General features: G+C 45.6%; 1 protein-coding gene across 1 annotated transcript in view; it reads right to left on the minus strand.

The window, feature by feature from the left end:
- Positions 1–1,441: 1,441 nt before the first annotated feature.
- LOC110529641 (inositol-trisphosphate 3-kinase B) overlaps positions 1,442–15,779 on the minus strand; it is a 55,353-nt gene continuing 41,015 nt past the window's right edge. Inside the window, exons 7-8 of the mRNA XM_021612024.2 lie at positions 8,025–8,096; positions 1,442–5,224 (exon numbers count right to left, since the gene is read on the minus strand). Coding sequence (XP_021467699.2) covers positions 5,003–5,224; positions 8,025–8,096 — 294 coding nt within the window. The 3' untranslated portion in view covers positions 1,442–5,002. The remainder of the gene's footprint in view (positions 5,225–8,024; positions 8,097–15,779) is intronic.

Genomic DNA, 15,779 nt, shown 5'->3' on the forward strand with positions numbered 1-15,779 from the left:
AAGCCGTTGGCTACAGTCTATTGTGACGAATATGGATGGGAAGATGGGATGGGGAAGAGAGGGAGGAGAGAAGAAGAGAGGATGTATGGGTGGGTTTCCTGCATGGCCCTTCTCCACGCCTCCCTCTCCCCAGGCCAGCAGCGTTGTTCAGGCTTCCTGCCAGCCGCCTGACTCAGGCCAAGCATTACTAAATAAGGCAGTCCTCTCCTCCTACTTTGGGGAAAAAACACCCGAGCAACTCAATAAGATCATCATCATTCTCCCACGGCCACACCACCTCTTCTCACACTTCTGCATTAGTTCTGTTTTTAGTGTTCATGTAGTGTTTATTTTGACCTGTAACTCTGACGCACGCAGAGAATTATACTGTTTGTGGAAATGTAATGCTTCTCATGCCCCCTGACCTTCCATCTAACAAATAACATCTGCTTGTCATGATGTAGTTTGGCCACTAGAGAACAGCAATTCCATCACCCAAACAAAAGAGCCTGATCTGAAATGAGCGAATCACACCATCTAAACACTGATAGATTTGGTGCTATTTCGGGGCTGTAACCATTTCAGAGGAAATCAACAGTTTGTTATACAGTAATTGACCAAATAATATAATTAGATGAATCTCTATTTATACTTTCAGTGCTTGGGATTGTTGACATTATATTATATTTTTATGTTAGCTAGTGGCCAAGCAGTACATACATACTAACAACACTTTTATCTGCTACAATGCCATGTTGAAAATGACCCATGTAATAAGCTGATGACTAAGAGGAGACATAAAGAGACAAACATCATTAATAAACAAACCCATACAGCACCAGCAAATGATGTATTTGTCTTTACATGTCAAGTGGCAGATTCATATATGGCTAACTATGACCTTCCTCATCTAGGGCTGGTGTTCTTCTAAATGTGTTGATGCATGATTGTTGTCGTGTTTCCAGGTGCTGGTGGCTCCTTGCCTGTCAGTTGTCACGTGAGCAGTTGGTGTGAGTGTTTACTCTCTGACCATAATCATGTTCTGGTAAAAACAACACTTCCTAGAACAGGTATATTCTTAGACAATACCACATGTAGCAAAGCGGCCTAGGGGTGGGATGGTGTACTTCTCCTCTCTGCGGGGAGCTCTGAAAGCATGCTGCCATGTACCTCCTTAGATTTACCTGATCTGATTCCAAGTCGAATGTAGGCTACATCTCCCTGTGCTTGTGAGATCTGGTTGGTCAAATGTCTATACATGCTCTGAAAATAGGTCAAGCAGAACAGGGAGATGAGGGAGACAGGGAGAGAGATTTGTCTCATATGACATGATGAAAAGATTAAGAGCAGACTGTGTGAAATGTGCTTGACAAGAAGCCCATGTGGAATAGCTACACTTACCTGTGTCGTTACCGTAGCAGAGAGCACGTTGTACATTCAAATAAAAGGCACACACACATGGTAGCGTTTAAGCAATTGTTCAAATTTACTACAGTAAAAATGGTACAGTCAAGCATATTTTTGCTTGCAGTATTGACATGATGGCATGATTTACATGAGCAGATCCATGGGGAGACAGCACAATGACCTGAAGACGAGGGGTGGGATTTGTTCCACAACTCCCTGTAAATTCCATTTCATTCAATAAAAATTCCAGGTCAGTCTTTGAATTCGGAGATAATTCAATATTATCCCCAACAATTCCCACATTCCAATTCAAATTCAATTTCCTCAGGCTTTCAGATCATGTCACTGTTCAGACAGCCTAGCTATATTGGAAATATAGAAATATAAGTTGAAATTATTTCAAACAAATCCTGCGGTCAATGTTTGATACTAAGTGCATTAATTCAATTTACTAGGAAATGTACCAATATTGAATTCCAATGCCAATTCAATTTAAATTCAAACAGTCCAAACAATATCATTTCAATTCAATTGCAATTACATAACTTGAAGATAGCTGAATTAACTCTCCACTTCATGAGCGAATTAAAGAATTCCAAATGAAATTGGAATGAACCCCAACCCTGCAGAGGATCTCAGGCGCAATGTCCCCACAGTGTCACAGCACAAGGCTGGGAGAGGAATGACTCAATCATGTCAACCTGGACCAGGGATGACAGATGAGGTTGCTATGGCAATCTCCATGTCAACCACTCTTTGGCCAGCGTAGCCCAAAACCAGGTCTATACAGATCATAGGTGTCACAAGGCACAAAAGAACGCCTGGTAGAGTGCACAGAACACAGACTTCTTGTTCATCTCTAAAACATACAGTATTATTTACACATTGTAAGAAGCAGTGACCATTGTATATTACAGTGACTTACTAAATGATTATATCATGTCTGACTTTCAACAAAAATGAAAACACATGCATTAGTGTTCTTGTGCAAATGTCACAAAGAAATAAATATGGTCATGAGTATATCATTCTAAGAGACTTCACAAAAACGACAAGCACAACGACAGAGGAGGGATTTGAAAGAAGCTACTGAAGAAATATTGAAGTAAGAGAATAAAGGCAACATATTAAAATCAAAGTCACAATGTGTTTCTGGAAAATGCACCCATGTCATTTGTTTTATGCTGCTCAATGTAATACAGTTCAGTAACAGCAGAGGGCACTCTACTCTTTATTTCTGTCCTTTCTGGTCCAGTGCAATGGGCCGATAGTATCACTCTCATGCAAACGCACCACAATCCTGTACATCACATTAGATTTAGATTCAGAAAGTGTATTAGTCACATGCACAGGGTTGCAGATGTAAATGCAGGGTACAGTGAACATCTTAAGCTCCGAGCTCCAACAGTGCAGGCCATTAATATCAAGTCATACTTTAACATACCAAACTGTATTTATTTTGAAACGTTTCAGGTTGATAACCCTGATGCAAAGGTAAAGTAGTTCAATGGCACTCAAAGACAGGACACGTAAAGAACAAAGTTTTACACCTTGGGTATTGGTCAAAACTATTGGTCCAGTTTGTCCTGCTAGAATCAACTGCCTCAAGCTCCACCCATTAAAGGCCATGGAGAAGTGAGCTGTTTCTTTAGGACATGATGTTTGCAGTCCTAACACACCACACCCCTCTCAGTTCCTTAGATATAGGTGAGAGAACAGTCATTTCAAAACAAGGCCAACCTCACCTCACTCTCATAACTAGGACTATTGTATGTGATATGGCTATTAAAGGTGAATGACTATTAAACCCTAAAGTAAACTATTAAAAAAGGGTATTAACGCCCATAAAAAGCTCCCATACCATGCAAGTTACTCTTTCTATGGTCAATGTCATGCGCGTGTGATCCGACTGTGATCAAAAACATGACTCAATGCTAATTGAATCCAAACAGACAATGATGACAATGTTGATCTGTTAAATGCCTATCTCTCTGTCTGTAGACTTAATAAATAGACAGTAGACAGACAACACCCCATTCGTTTTGTTTGCCACCTCAGGATGTTTGGGCATCAGGCAGGAATGGTATATATGAATGTCAAATTGCCATGCAAACAGCAATCACCATCTGTCTTGTGCACAATAACAGGATCCTAGGAAAACAGGATGGGGTGGGTTCATTCTAAGAGCCGTGATTATTATGGGTGTACAGTGGTAGACGATATACATTAATGACGGAGTCACAGGTGATGTCATCTCTGACTAATGGAATCATTAAAATAAGATAATAAAACCTGGGCCCGGTTTCCCAAAAGCATCTTAAGACTAAGTTCATCTTAGAACCATAGGGTACTAGCATGCTAGCAGATACCCATAGACTTTTGAGTCATTGCGCTAACGCTAGTTAGCTTTGGCTCACAAAACTACCTCTAACTTCCTTCATCCTGGACACAAAAACATGAAAATGGTATCCACTAGTTGATCTGAGTCAAAGTAGATAAAGGGCCTCACTGCCAAGATCCCGAAGTATCCCTTTAAGATGCTTTTGGGAAACCGGGCCCTGGTCTTTTTATGTCTGCTGAAAGGCTGAGGCACTTGGCATATTTAGAATGCAAACTCATTCTCACTTGGTTAAGAGCCGTTTCCTGTTAGTCGCCCACTCCATCTGCTTCATGTACATTGACCTCTGAACTGACAGTCACTCTTCAATGGTTTGGATTACAGGAATGTCAACATTAGCCTTAATAAAATAGGTCATAATTACATTTCGGAGTGCATTAACTTATACCACCTTCTCTACTTTCCCTCCAAAGAAACTGGAATGAATATAGGCACAGCACAGTCTCAAGTACACTATTACATAATGAGGTACAAATGAATAATAAACATTGGAAAATTCAGCAAGGGAATATTACAAATAGTATTACAAATATTACAACGGAATGCATTCTACTGAAATGTGTCTTCTGCATTTAACCCAACCCCTCTGAATCAGAGATGTGCAGAGGGCTGCCTTAATCGACATCCACGGCGCCCGGGGAACAGTGGGTTAACTGCCTTGCTCAGAACAACAGATTTTTACATGGTCAGCTCGGGGATTCGATCCAGCAACTGCCCAACGCTCCTACCCGCCAGGCTACCTGACCCTGGACATTTTCTGTAAATCTTAAATTGTATATAAGTTTATAAACACAGGAAGTGCCACAATTCTGAATGCAACTATTTCAAATGTTTGGCTTTTACCACAAGGCCATGCACCATAGAAGTTGTAACTGCAGTGATACACACTGTTAGCTAACACTAAAATATATTCTTAAACTGTTATAAAACAAAACAAACTAAAATCTCAAGAAGGGTTGTCACAGACTAGCTGCAGAGAAGGAACCTAACCTAACCCATGGTCTCATCAGAACAGAAACACACTGTACAGCAGTATGTACAGAATCTACAAGTTTACACAAAACACTTGTGTGGTTACAGTTTGATATCTGGGGCCAGGGGAGAAGGGGAATAAGGGAGGGAGGGGTAGCTTTTTGGGGACATCAGAGGCGTCATTGTAGTGCGAGGTGGTGGTCCTGTCGGGGTTAGGATTGAGTTGAGGGGGGGGACAGTCCCTTTTTAGAGTGAGTCTGGCTTTGGGGTCACCACCATGTGGGTGAGAATGTCTATGAGGTGGTCCAGGCCATAGAGGTAGCCATCCTCGCGGTTGCCCTCCTCCCAGGTGGCCCTGTGACTCAGGACCTGTCCTTTAGGCAGAGGGGTAGTCTTCCCAAAGTCTATCATCCACACCTTGGCCTGCTCACGCTTGTCATGGACGAACAGCAGTGAGCTGCCAATCACCTGGGGAAGGAGAGAGGGATCCATCTTAGTCCTCAAAACACTGAGACCAAAACAAAAAAACATGTTTACAATAGGCTAGGACAGAAAGTTTCAAATAGAGTTGGAATGTGTGTATGGTAGCCATTTTAATAATAATAGTAACTTATTACGTTTATACAGTGCCTTGCAAAAGTCTTTACCCTCCTTGTCGTTTTTCCTATTTTGTTGCATTACAACCTGTAATTTAAATTTATTTTTATTTGGATTTCATGTCATGGACATACACAAAATAGTCCAAATTGGTGAAGTGAAATGAAAAAAATAACTTATTTAAAAAAATTACACAAAAAAAGAAAACGGAAAAGTGCATATGTATTCACCACCTTTGCTACAAAGCCCCTAAATAAGATCTGGTGCAACCAATTACCTTCAGAAGTCACATAATTAAGTAAATAAAGTCCACTTGTGTGCAATCTAAGTGTCACATGATCTGTCACATGATCTCAGTATATATACACTTGTTCTGAAAGGCCCAAGAGTCTGCAACACCACTAAGCAAGTGGCACCATGAAGACCAAGGAGCTCTCCAAACAGGTCAGGGACAAAGTTGTGGAGAAGTACAGATCAGGGTTGGGTTATAAAAAAAGATCTGAAACTTTGAACATCCCACGGAGCACCATTAAATCCATTATTAAAACATGGAAAGAATATGGCACCACAACAAAACTACCAAGTGAGGGCCGCCCACCAAAACTCACGGACCAGGCAAGGAGGGCATTAATCAGAGAGGCAACAAAGAGACCAAAGATAACCCTGAAGGAGCTGCAAAGCTCCACAGCGGAGATTGGAGTATCTGTCCATAGGACCACTTTAAGCCATACACTCCACAGAGCTGGGCTTTAATGGAAGAGCGGCCAGAAAAAAGCCATTGTTAAATAAAAAAATAAGCAAACACGTTTGTCGTTCGCCAAAAGTTATGTGGGAGACTCCCAAAACATATGGAAGAAGGTACTCTGGTCAGATGAGACTAAAATGTAGCTTTTTGGCCATCAAGGAAAACGCTATGTCTGACACAAACCCAATACCTCTCATTACCCTGAGAACAACATCCCCACAGGGAAGCATGGCGGTGGCAGCATCATGCTGTGGGGATGTTTTTCATCGGCAGGTACTGGGAAACTAGTCAGAATTGAAGGGATGATAGATGGCGCTAAATACAGGGAAATTCTTGAGGGAAACCTGTTTCAGTTGTCCAGAGATTTGAGACTGGGACCGAGGTTCACCTTCCAGCAGGACAATGACCCTAAGCATACTGCTAAAGCAACACTCGAGTGGTTTAAGGGGAAACATTTAAATGTCTTGGAATGGCCTAGTCAAAGCCCAGTCCTCAATCCAATTGAGAGTCTGTGGTATGACTTAAAGATTGCCGTACACCAGCGGAATCCATCCAACTTGAATGAGCTAGAGCAGTTTTGCCTTGAAGAATGGGCAAAAATCCCAGTGACTAGATGTGCCAAGGTTATAGGGACATATCCCAAGAGACTTGCAGCTGTAATTGCTGCAAAATGTGGATCTACAAAGTATTGACTTTGGGGGTTGAATAGTTCTGCACGCTCAAGTTTTCAGTTTCTTTGTCTTATTTCTTGTTTGTTTCACAATAAAAAATATGAAGCATCTTCAAAGTGGTAGGCATGTTGCGTAAATGAAACAAGACATACCCCTCAAAAATCTATTTTAATTCCAGTTTGTAAGGCAACAAAAATGTAAAAATGCCAAGGGGGGTGAATACTTTCGCAAGGCAGTGTATAGCTCTTTTCATCGAATCTCAAAGCGCTTAATTCTTTGTTTACCTTTATTTATATAGGCAAATAAGTTAATAACAAATTCTTATTTACAATGACAGCCTACCCCGGCCAAACCTGGACCAATTGTGCACCACCCTATGGGACTTCCAATCACAGCCAGATGTGATACAGCCTGGATTTGAACCAGTGACTGTAGTGATGCAGTGCCTCAGACTGCTGCGCCACTCGGGAGCCCAAAAATAAATGTAAGAATAAAGTCGGAGAAGCCTAATGAAGCATATCCTGTTAAGTATGGTCTATAATCGCCACATATAATCATGTTAAGTATGTTATCTACACCAAGTAAATAACTGCCCATTAAATCAACATTCTTCAAGCACCCCTCTTATTACTGTAAAGGTCAATCATGATTCAGCTGTATTTGACTACTGTATGCACATAGTTAATTTACTGTTACACTTTATCTTCCGACTTAGAAGATCAGATACATATTTGATCAAATAGTTTTATGCTTTCTGTAGTTAGGTGACGGGGAAAATACTATTGTATGTTACAGGTTGTGTCTCACTACAGTATGTCTGGACAGTTGGTCGATGTAAACGGGATTCGAAATAATCGTATTAGTCAGCTATTCCTGAGTTTACGTAAAATGTCACTATAAAGTCAAATACAGTAGGCATGAATGAGGGATTAACAGACACACCCTGTACTTAATGTACACACCCTGTATTTGACTCCACCTAAGCAGCAGGACATAGGTTATTCCAGAGAGGTTTGTTCTAGGGCCTGTGTCTCAACCTTTCCTCTGAAACGCCACAGTACCTTCAGAAGCCTGACAACGCTTCCTGTTTAGATTAACAATGTCCTGTGATTGGTTGGTGTTTGTGTGGATGCCATTGTTCATGGGTTTCCACTGCACAGATTGTAGCCTCCTGTATCAGTTGAGTGGTACATGGGCGGATCTCAAATGCTTCTATTTCGGTAAATGTTACAACTCAAAAAATAGATTTGTTTACCTCGTGGGTCTTGAAGAAGGTTGATATTTCCAGAGTGTCCCTAATGTCCTTCAGTCGGTGCAGATAACAGTTCTGAAAACAGACAGATGAGAGCGCAAGATGTACAGTATTATTAAAACTACCCAGGGTGATGTGGGAAAATCATAGCTGAAAAGCTTTCATTATTTCTCCAATTTTAAGGACACAGAAAAAAAACATAAACTAAACTATTATTATACTGGATACCAGATACAGTATATACTGAACAAAAATATAAACACAACATGTAGTGTTGGTCCCATGTTTCATGAGCTGAAATAAAAGATCCCAGAAATGTTCCATACGCACAAAAAGCTTATTTCTCTCAAATTTTGTGCACAAATTAGTTTACATCCCTGTTAGTGAGCATTTATCCTTTGCCAAGATAATCCATCCACCTAACAGTTGTGGCATGTCATGAAGCTGATTAAACAGCATGATCATTACACAGGTGCACCTTGTGCTGGGGACATTAAAATGTGCAATTTTGTCACACAACAATGCCACGTATGCCTCATATTTGAGGGGAGTGTGCAATTGGAATGCTGACTGCAGGAATATCCACCAGAACTTTTGCCAGAGAATGTAATGTGCATTTCTCTACCAACGCCGTTTTAGAGAATTTGGCAGTATGTCCAACCGGCCTCACAACCGCTGACCACGCGTAACCACGCCACCCCAGGACCTCCACATCTGGCTTCTTCACCTGTGGGATCGTCTGAGACCAGCCACCCAGATGGCTGATGAAATTGTGGGTTTGCACAACCAAGGAATTTCTGTATAAACTGTCAGAAACCGTCTCAGGGAAGCTCGTCGTCCTCACCAGGGTCTTGACATGACTGCAGTTCGGCGTCGTAACCAACTTCAGTGGGCAAATGCTCACCTTCAATGACCACTGGCATGCTGGAGAAGAGTGCTCTTCACAGATGAATCCCAGTTCAATAGTACCAGGCAGATGGCAGACAGCATGTATGGCAGAGTGCCCCATGGTGAACACAGATGAATCCCAGTCCAACTATACCGGGCAGATGGCAGACAGCATGTATGGCAGAGTTCCCCATGTTGAACAGAGTGCCTCATGGTGAACACAGATGAATCCCAGTTCAATAGTACCAGGCAGATGGCAGACAGCATGTATGGCAGAGTGCCCCATGGTGAACACAGATGAATCCCAGTCCAACTATACCGGGCAGATGGCAGACAGCATGTATGGCAGAGTGCCCCATGGTGAACACAGATGAATCCCAGTTCAATAGTACCAGGCAGATGGCAGACAGCATGTATGGCAGAGTGCCCCATGGTGAACACAGATGAATCCCAGTCCAACTATACCGGGCAGATGGCAGACAGCATGTATGGCAGAGTGCCCCATGGTGAACACAGATGAATCCCAGTTCAATAGTACCAGGCAGATGGCAGACAGCATGTATGGCAGAGTGCCCCATGTTGAACACAGATGAATCCCAGTCCAACTATACCGGGCAGATGGCAGACAGCATGTATGGCAGAGTTCCCCATGTTGAACAGAGTGCCCCTGTTACGGTGCGTGAATGAGGACCCAAAAGCGAATTAGCGTAAACAGAGCTTCTTTAATAAGAAAACAAACGTAGGCTCAGATGGACCGGCAGGTTCCGACAGGACAGGACAAGGTTGCAGCAAACATGACGATAGTCTGGTTCAGGCATGAACAACACAAACAAGAATCCGACAAGGACAGGAACAAAAACAGAGAGAGATATAGAGGACTAATCAGAGGGAAAAAGGGAACAGGTGGGAAAAGGGGTGACGAGGTAGTTAGGAGGAGACAAGGAACAGCTGGGGGAAAGAGGGGGAGAAAAGGTAACCTAAAACGACCAGCAGGGGGAGACAGGGTGAAGAGAAAGGACAGAAACAAGACACAACATGACAATACATGACAGTACCCCCCCACTCACCGAGCGCCTCCTGGCGCACTCGAGGAGGAAACCTGGCGGCAACGGAGGAAATCCTCGATCAGCGCACGGTCCAGCACGTCCCGAGAGGGAACCCAACTCCTCTCCTCAGGACCGTACCCCTCCCAATCTACTAGGTACTGATGACCACGGCCCCGAGGACGCATGTCCAAAATCCTACGGACCCTGTAGATGGGTGCGCCCTCGACAAGGATGGGGGGGGGGGGGGGGAGACGAGCGGGGGCGCGAAGAACGGGCTTGATACAGGAGACATGGAAGACCGGGTGGACGCGACGAAGGTATCGCGGAAGAAGAAGTCGAACTGCGACAGGATTAATGACCTGAGAAATACGGAACGGACCAATGAACCGCGGGGTCAACTTGCGAGAAGCGGTCTTAAGGGGAAGGTTCTGAGTGGAGAGCCAAACTCTCTGACCGCGACAATATCTAGGACTCTTAGTTCTACGCTTATTAGCAGCCCTCACAGTCTGCGCCCTATAACGGCAAAGTGCAGACCTGACCCTCTTCCAGGTGCGCTCGCAACGTTGGACAAAAGCCTGAGCGGAGGGGACGCTGGACTCGGCGAACTGAGATGAGAACAGCGGAGGCTGGTACCCGAGGCTACTCTGAAAAGGAGATAGCCCGGTCGCAGACGAAGGAAGCGAGTTGTGGGCGTATTCTGCCCAGGGGAGCTGTTCTGACCAAGACGCAGGGTTGCGAAAAGAAAGACTGCGTAAGATGCGACCAATAGTCTGATTGGCCCGTTCTGCTTGACCGTTAGACTGGGGGTGAAAGCCGGAAGAGAGACTGACGGAAGCCCCAATCAAACGGCAAAACTCCCTCCAAAATTGAGACGTGAATTGCGGACCTCTGTCCGAAACGACGTCTGACGGAAGGCCATGAATTCTGAAAACATTCTCGATGATGATTTGTGCCGTCTCTTTAGCAGAAGGAAGCTTAGCAAGGGGAATAAAATGAGCCGCCTTAGAGAACCTGTCGACAACCGTAAGAATAACAGTCTTCCCCGCTGACGAAGGCAGTCCGGTGACAAAATCTAAGGCGATGTGAGACCACGGTCGAGAGGGAATGGGAAGCGGCCTGAGACGGCCGGCAGGAGGGGAGTTACCGGACTTAGTCTGCGCGCAGACCGAACAAGCAGCTACGAAGCGACGCGTGTCATGCTCCCGGGTGGGCCACCAAAAACGCTGGCGAATGGAAGCAAGCGTACCCCGAACGCCAGGGTGGCCGGCTAACTTGGCAGAGTGAGCCCACTGAAGAACGGCCAGACGAGTAGGAACGGGAACGAAAAGAAGGTTCCTAGGACAAGCGCGCGGCGACGGAGTTTGAGTGAGTGCTTGCTTTACCTGCCTCTCAATTCCCCAGACAGTCAACCCGACAACACGCCCCTCAGGGAGAATCCCCTCGGGGTCAGTGGAAGCTACTGAAGAACTGAAGAGACGAGATAAAGCATCAGGCTTGGTGTTCTTAGAGCCCGGACGATAAGAAATCACGAACTCGAAACGAGCGAAAAACAGCGCCCAGCGCGCCTGACGCGCATTAAGTCGTTTGGCAGAACGGATGTACTCAAGGTTCCTATGGTCAGTCCAAACGACAAAAGGAACGGTCGCCCCCTCCAACCACTGTCGCCATTCGCCTAGGGCTAAGCGGATGGCGAGCAGTTCGCGGTTTCCCACATCATAGTTACGTTCCGACGGCGACAGGCGATGAGAAAAATACGCGCAAGGGTGGACCTTGTCGTCAGAGAGGGAGCGCTGAGAAAGAATGGCTCCCACGCCCACCTCTGACGCATCAACCTCGACAACGAACTGTCTAGTGACGTCAGGTGTAACAAGGATAGGTGCGGATGTAAAACGATTCTTGAGGAGATCAAAAGCTCCCTGGGCGGAAACGGACCACTTAAAGCACGTCTTGACAGAAGTAAGGGCTGTGAGAGGGGCTGCCACCTGACCGAAATTACGGATGAAACGACGATAGAAGTTCGCGAAGCCGAGAAAGCGCTGCAGCTCGACGCGTGACCTAGGGACGGGCCAATCAATGACAGCTTGGACCTTAGCGGGATCCATCTTAATGCCTTCAGCGGAAATAACAGAACCGAGAAATGTGACGGAGGAGGCATGAAAAGAGCACTTCTCAGCCTTCACAAAAAGACAATTCTCTAAAAGGCGCTGGAGGACACGTCGAACGTGCTGAACATGAATCTGGAGTGACGGTGAAAAAATCAGGATATCGTCAAGGTAAACGAAAACAAAGATGTTCAGCATGTCTCTCAGGACATCATTGACTAATGCCTGAAAGACAGCTGGAGCGTTAGCGAGGCCGAAAGGAAGAACCCGGTATTCAAAGTGCCCTAACGGAGTGTTAAACGCCGTCTTCCACTCGTCCCCCTCCCTGATGCGCACGAGATGGTAAGCGTTACGAAGGTCCAACTTAGTGAAAAACCTGGCTCCCTGCAGGATCTCGAAGGCTGAAGACATAAGAGGAAGCGGATAACGATTCTTCACTGTTATGTCATTCAGCCCTCGATAATCTATGCAGGGGCGCAGGGACCCGTCCTTCTTCTTAACAAAAAAAAACCCCGCTCCGGCGGGAGAGGAGGAGGGGACTATGGTACCGGCGGCAAGAGCTACAGACAAATAATCTTCGAGAGCCTTACGTTCGGGAGCCGACAGAGAGTATAGTCTACCCCGGGGGGGAGTGGTTCCCGGAAGGAGATCAATACTACAATCATACGACCGGTGTGGAGGAAGAGAGGTGGCCATGGACCGACTGAACACCGTGCGCAGATCGTGATATTCCTCCGGCACCCCTGTCAAATCACCAGGCTCCTCCTGTGAAGAAGAGACAGAGGAAACAGGAGGGATAGCAGACATTAAACATTTCACATGACAAGAGACGTTCCAGGAGAGGATAGAATTACTAGACCAATTAATGGAAGGATTATGACAAACTAGCCAGGGATGGCCCAAAACAACAGGTGTAAAAGGTGAACGAAAAATTTAAAAAGAAATGGTTTCGCTATGATTACCAGAAACAGTGAGGGTTAAAGGTAGCGTCTCACGCTGAATCCTGGGGAGAGGACTACCATCCAGGGCGAACAAGGCCGTGGACTCCCTTAACTGTCTGAGAGGAATGTCATGTTCCCGAGCCCAGGTCTCGTCCATAAAACAGCCCTCCGCCCCAGAGTCTATTAAGGCACTGCAGGAAGCTGACGAACCGGTCCAGCGTAGATGGACCGACAAGGTAGTGCAGGATCTTGAAGGAGAGACAGGAGTAGTAGCGCTCACCAGTAGCCCTCCGCTTACTGATGAGCTCTGGCTTTTACTGGACATGAAGTGACAAAATGACCAGCAGAACCGCAATAGAGACAGAGGCGGTTGGTGATTCTCCGTTCCCTCTCCTTAGTCGAGATGCGGATACCTCCCAGCTGCATAGGCTCAGCACCCGAGCCGGCAGAGGAAGATGGTAGTGATGCGGAGAGGGGGGCAACGGAGAACGCGAGCTCCTTTCCACGAGCTCGGTGACGAAGATCAACCCGTCGCTCAATGCGAATAGCGAGTTCAATCAAGGAATCCACGCTGGAAGGAACCTCCCGGGAGAGAATCTCATCCTTTACCTCTGCGCGGAGACCCTCCAGAAAACGAGCGAGCAAAGCCGGCTCGTTCCAGCCACTGGAGGCAGCAAGAGTGCGAAACTCAATAGAGTAGTCTGTTATGGATCGATTACCTTGACATAGGGAAGACAGGACCCTGGAAGCCTCCTCCCCAAAAACAGATCGATCAAAAACCCGTATCATCTCCTCCTTAAAGTCCTGATACTGGTTAGTACACTCAGCCCTTGCCTCCCAGATTGCCGTGCCCCACTCACGAGCCCGTCCAATAAGGAGAGATATGACGTAGGCGACACGAGCAGTGCTCCTGGAGTAAGTGTTGGGCTGGAGAGAAAACACAATATCACACTGGGTGAGGAACGAGCGGCATTCAGTGGGCTCCCCAGAGTAACACGGCGGGTTATTGATTCTGGGCTCCGGAGATTCGAAAGCCCTGGAAGTGGCCGGTGGATCGAGGCGGAGATGGTGAACCTGTTCTGTGAGGTTGGAGACTTGGGTGGCCAGGGTCTCAACGGCATGTCGAGCAGCAGACAATTCCTGCTCGTGTCTGCCTAGCATCGCTCCCTGGATCTCGACGGCTGAGTGGAGAGGATCCGAAGTCGCTGGGTCCATTCTTGGTCGGATTCTTCTGTTACGGTGCGTGAATGAGGACCCAAAAGCGAATTAGCGTAAACAGAGCTTCTTTAATAAGAAAACAAACGTAGGCTCAGATGGACCGGCAGGTTCCGACAGGACAGGACAAGGTTGCAGCAAACATGACGATAGTCTGGTTCAGGCATGAACAACACAAACAAGAATCCGACAAGGACAGGAACAAAAACAGAGAGAGATATAGAGGACTAATCAGAGGGAAAAAGGGAACAGGTGGGAAAAGGGGTGACGAGGTAGTTAGGAGGAGACAAGGAACAGCTGGGGGAAAGAGGGGGAGAAAAGGTAACCTAAAACGACCAGCAGGGGGAGACAGGGTGAAGAGAAAGGACAGAAACAAGACACAACATGACAATACATGACAGCCCCATGGTGAACACAGATGAAGTGTTAGTGTTAGTGTTAGTGCTAGTTCAACTGTACCGGGCAGATGGCAGACAGCATGTATGGCAGAGTGCCCCATGGTGAACAGAGTGCCCCATGGTGGCAGTCGGGTTACGGTATGGGCAGGCAAAGGCTACGGACAAAGAACATAATTTCATTTCTTCGATGGCAATTTGAATGCACAGCGAGACCATGACGAGATCCTGAGGCCCATTGTCGTGCTATTCATCCTCCACCATCACCTCATGTTTCAGCATGATAATGCACAGCCCCATGTCACAAGGATCTGTACACAATTCCTCAAAGCTGAAAATGTCCCAGTTCTTCCATGACCTGCATACTCAGCAGACATGTCACCCAGTGAGCCTGTTTGAGATGCTCTGGATCGATGTGTACGACAACGTGTTCCAGATCCCGCCAATATCCAGCAACTTCACACAGCCATTGAAGAGGAGTGGGACAACATTCTACAGGCAACAATCAACAGCCTGATCAACCCTATGTGAAGGAGATGTGTTGCGCTGCATGAGGCAAATGGTGGTCACACCAGATACTAACTGGTTTTCTGATCCACGCCCCTACTTTTCTTTTTAGGGTTCGGTGACCAACAGATACACATCTGTATTCACAGTCATGTGAAATCCATAGATTAGGGCCTCATGAATTTATTTACATTGACTGATTTCCCTATATGAACTGTAACTCAGTAAAATCTTTGAAATTGTTGCATGTTGCGTTTATATTTATGTTCAGTGTACTTTCTTTTTTCCCGATAGAAATAACAGCATTCTCCATGCACTGTAATTTATAAATGGATAAGAGCTAGGTAAATTAGTAATCTGTTTGGATAAGGGGATTGTAAATACAAATAGCAATTGTTCCCTATATTTCGATTTATGTACATTTTAGCAAACACTCTTATCCAGAGCGACTTACAAGACCAATTAGGGTTAACTACTGTACCTCCCCCAGGGGAACATCAGCATATTTTTCACACAGACTGCACGGGGATTCAAACCAGCAACTTTTCAGTTCCAGGTCCAACACTCTTAACTGCTAGGCTACCTGCTGACCTTATAATTTCTGGAGACGAATGTGAAACCAGCCATATGGAATCAAACTGAAAATCATATCATCATGACATGT

The sequence above is a fragment of the Oncorhynchus mykiss genome, chromosome 8 (assembly GCF_013265735.2).
Source record: "Oncorhynchus mykiss isolate Arlee chromosome 8, USDA_OmykA_1.1, whole genome shotgun sequence".
Classification (NCBI taxonomy): domain Eukaryota; kingdom Metazoa; phylum Chordata; class Actinopteri; order Salmoniformes; family Salmonidae; genus Oncorhynchus; species Oncorhynchus mykiss.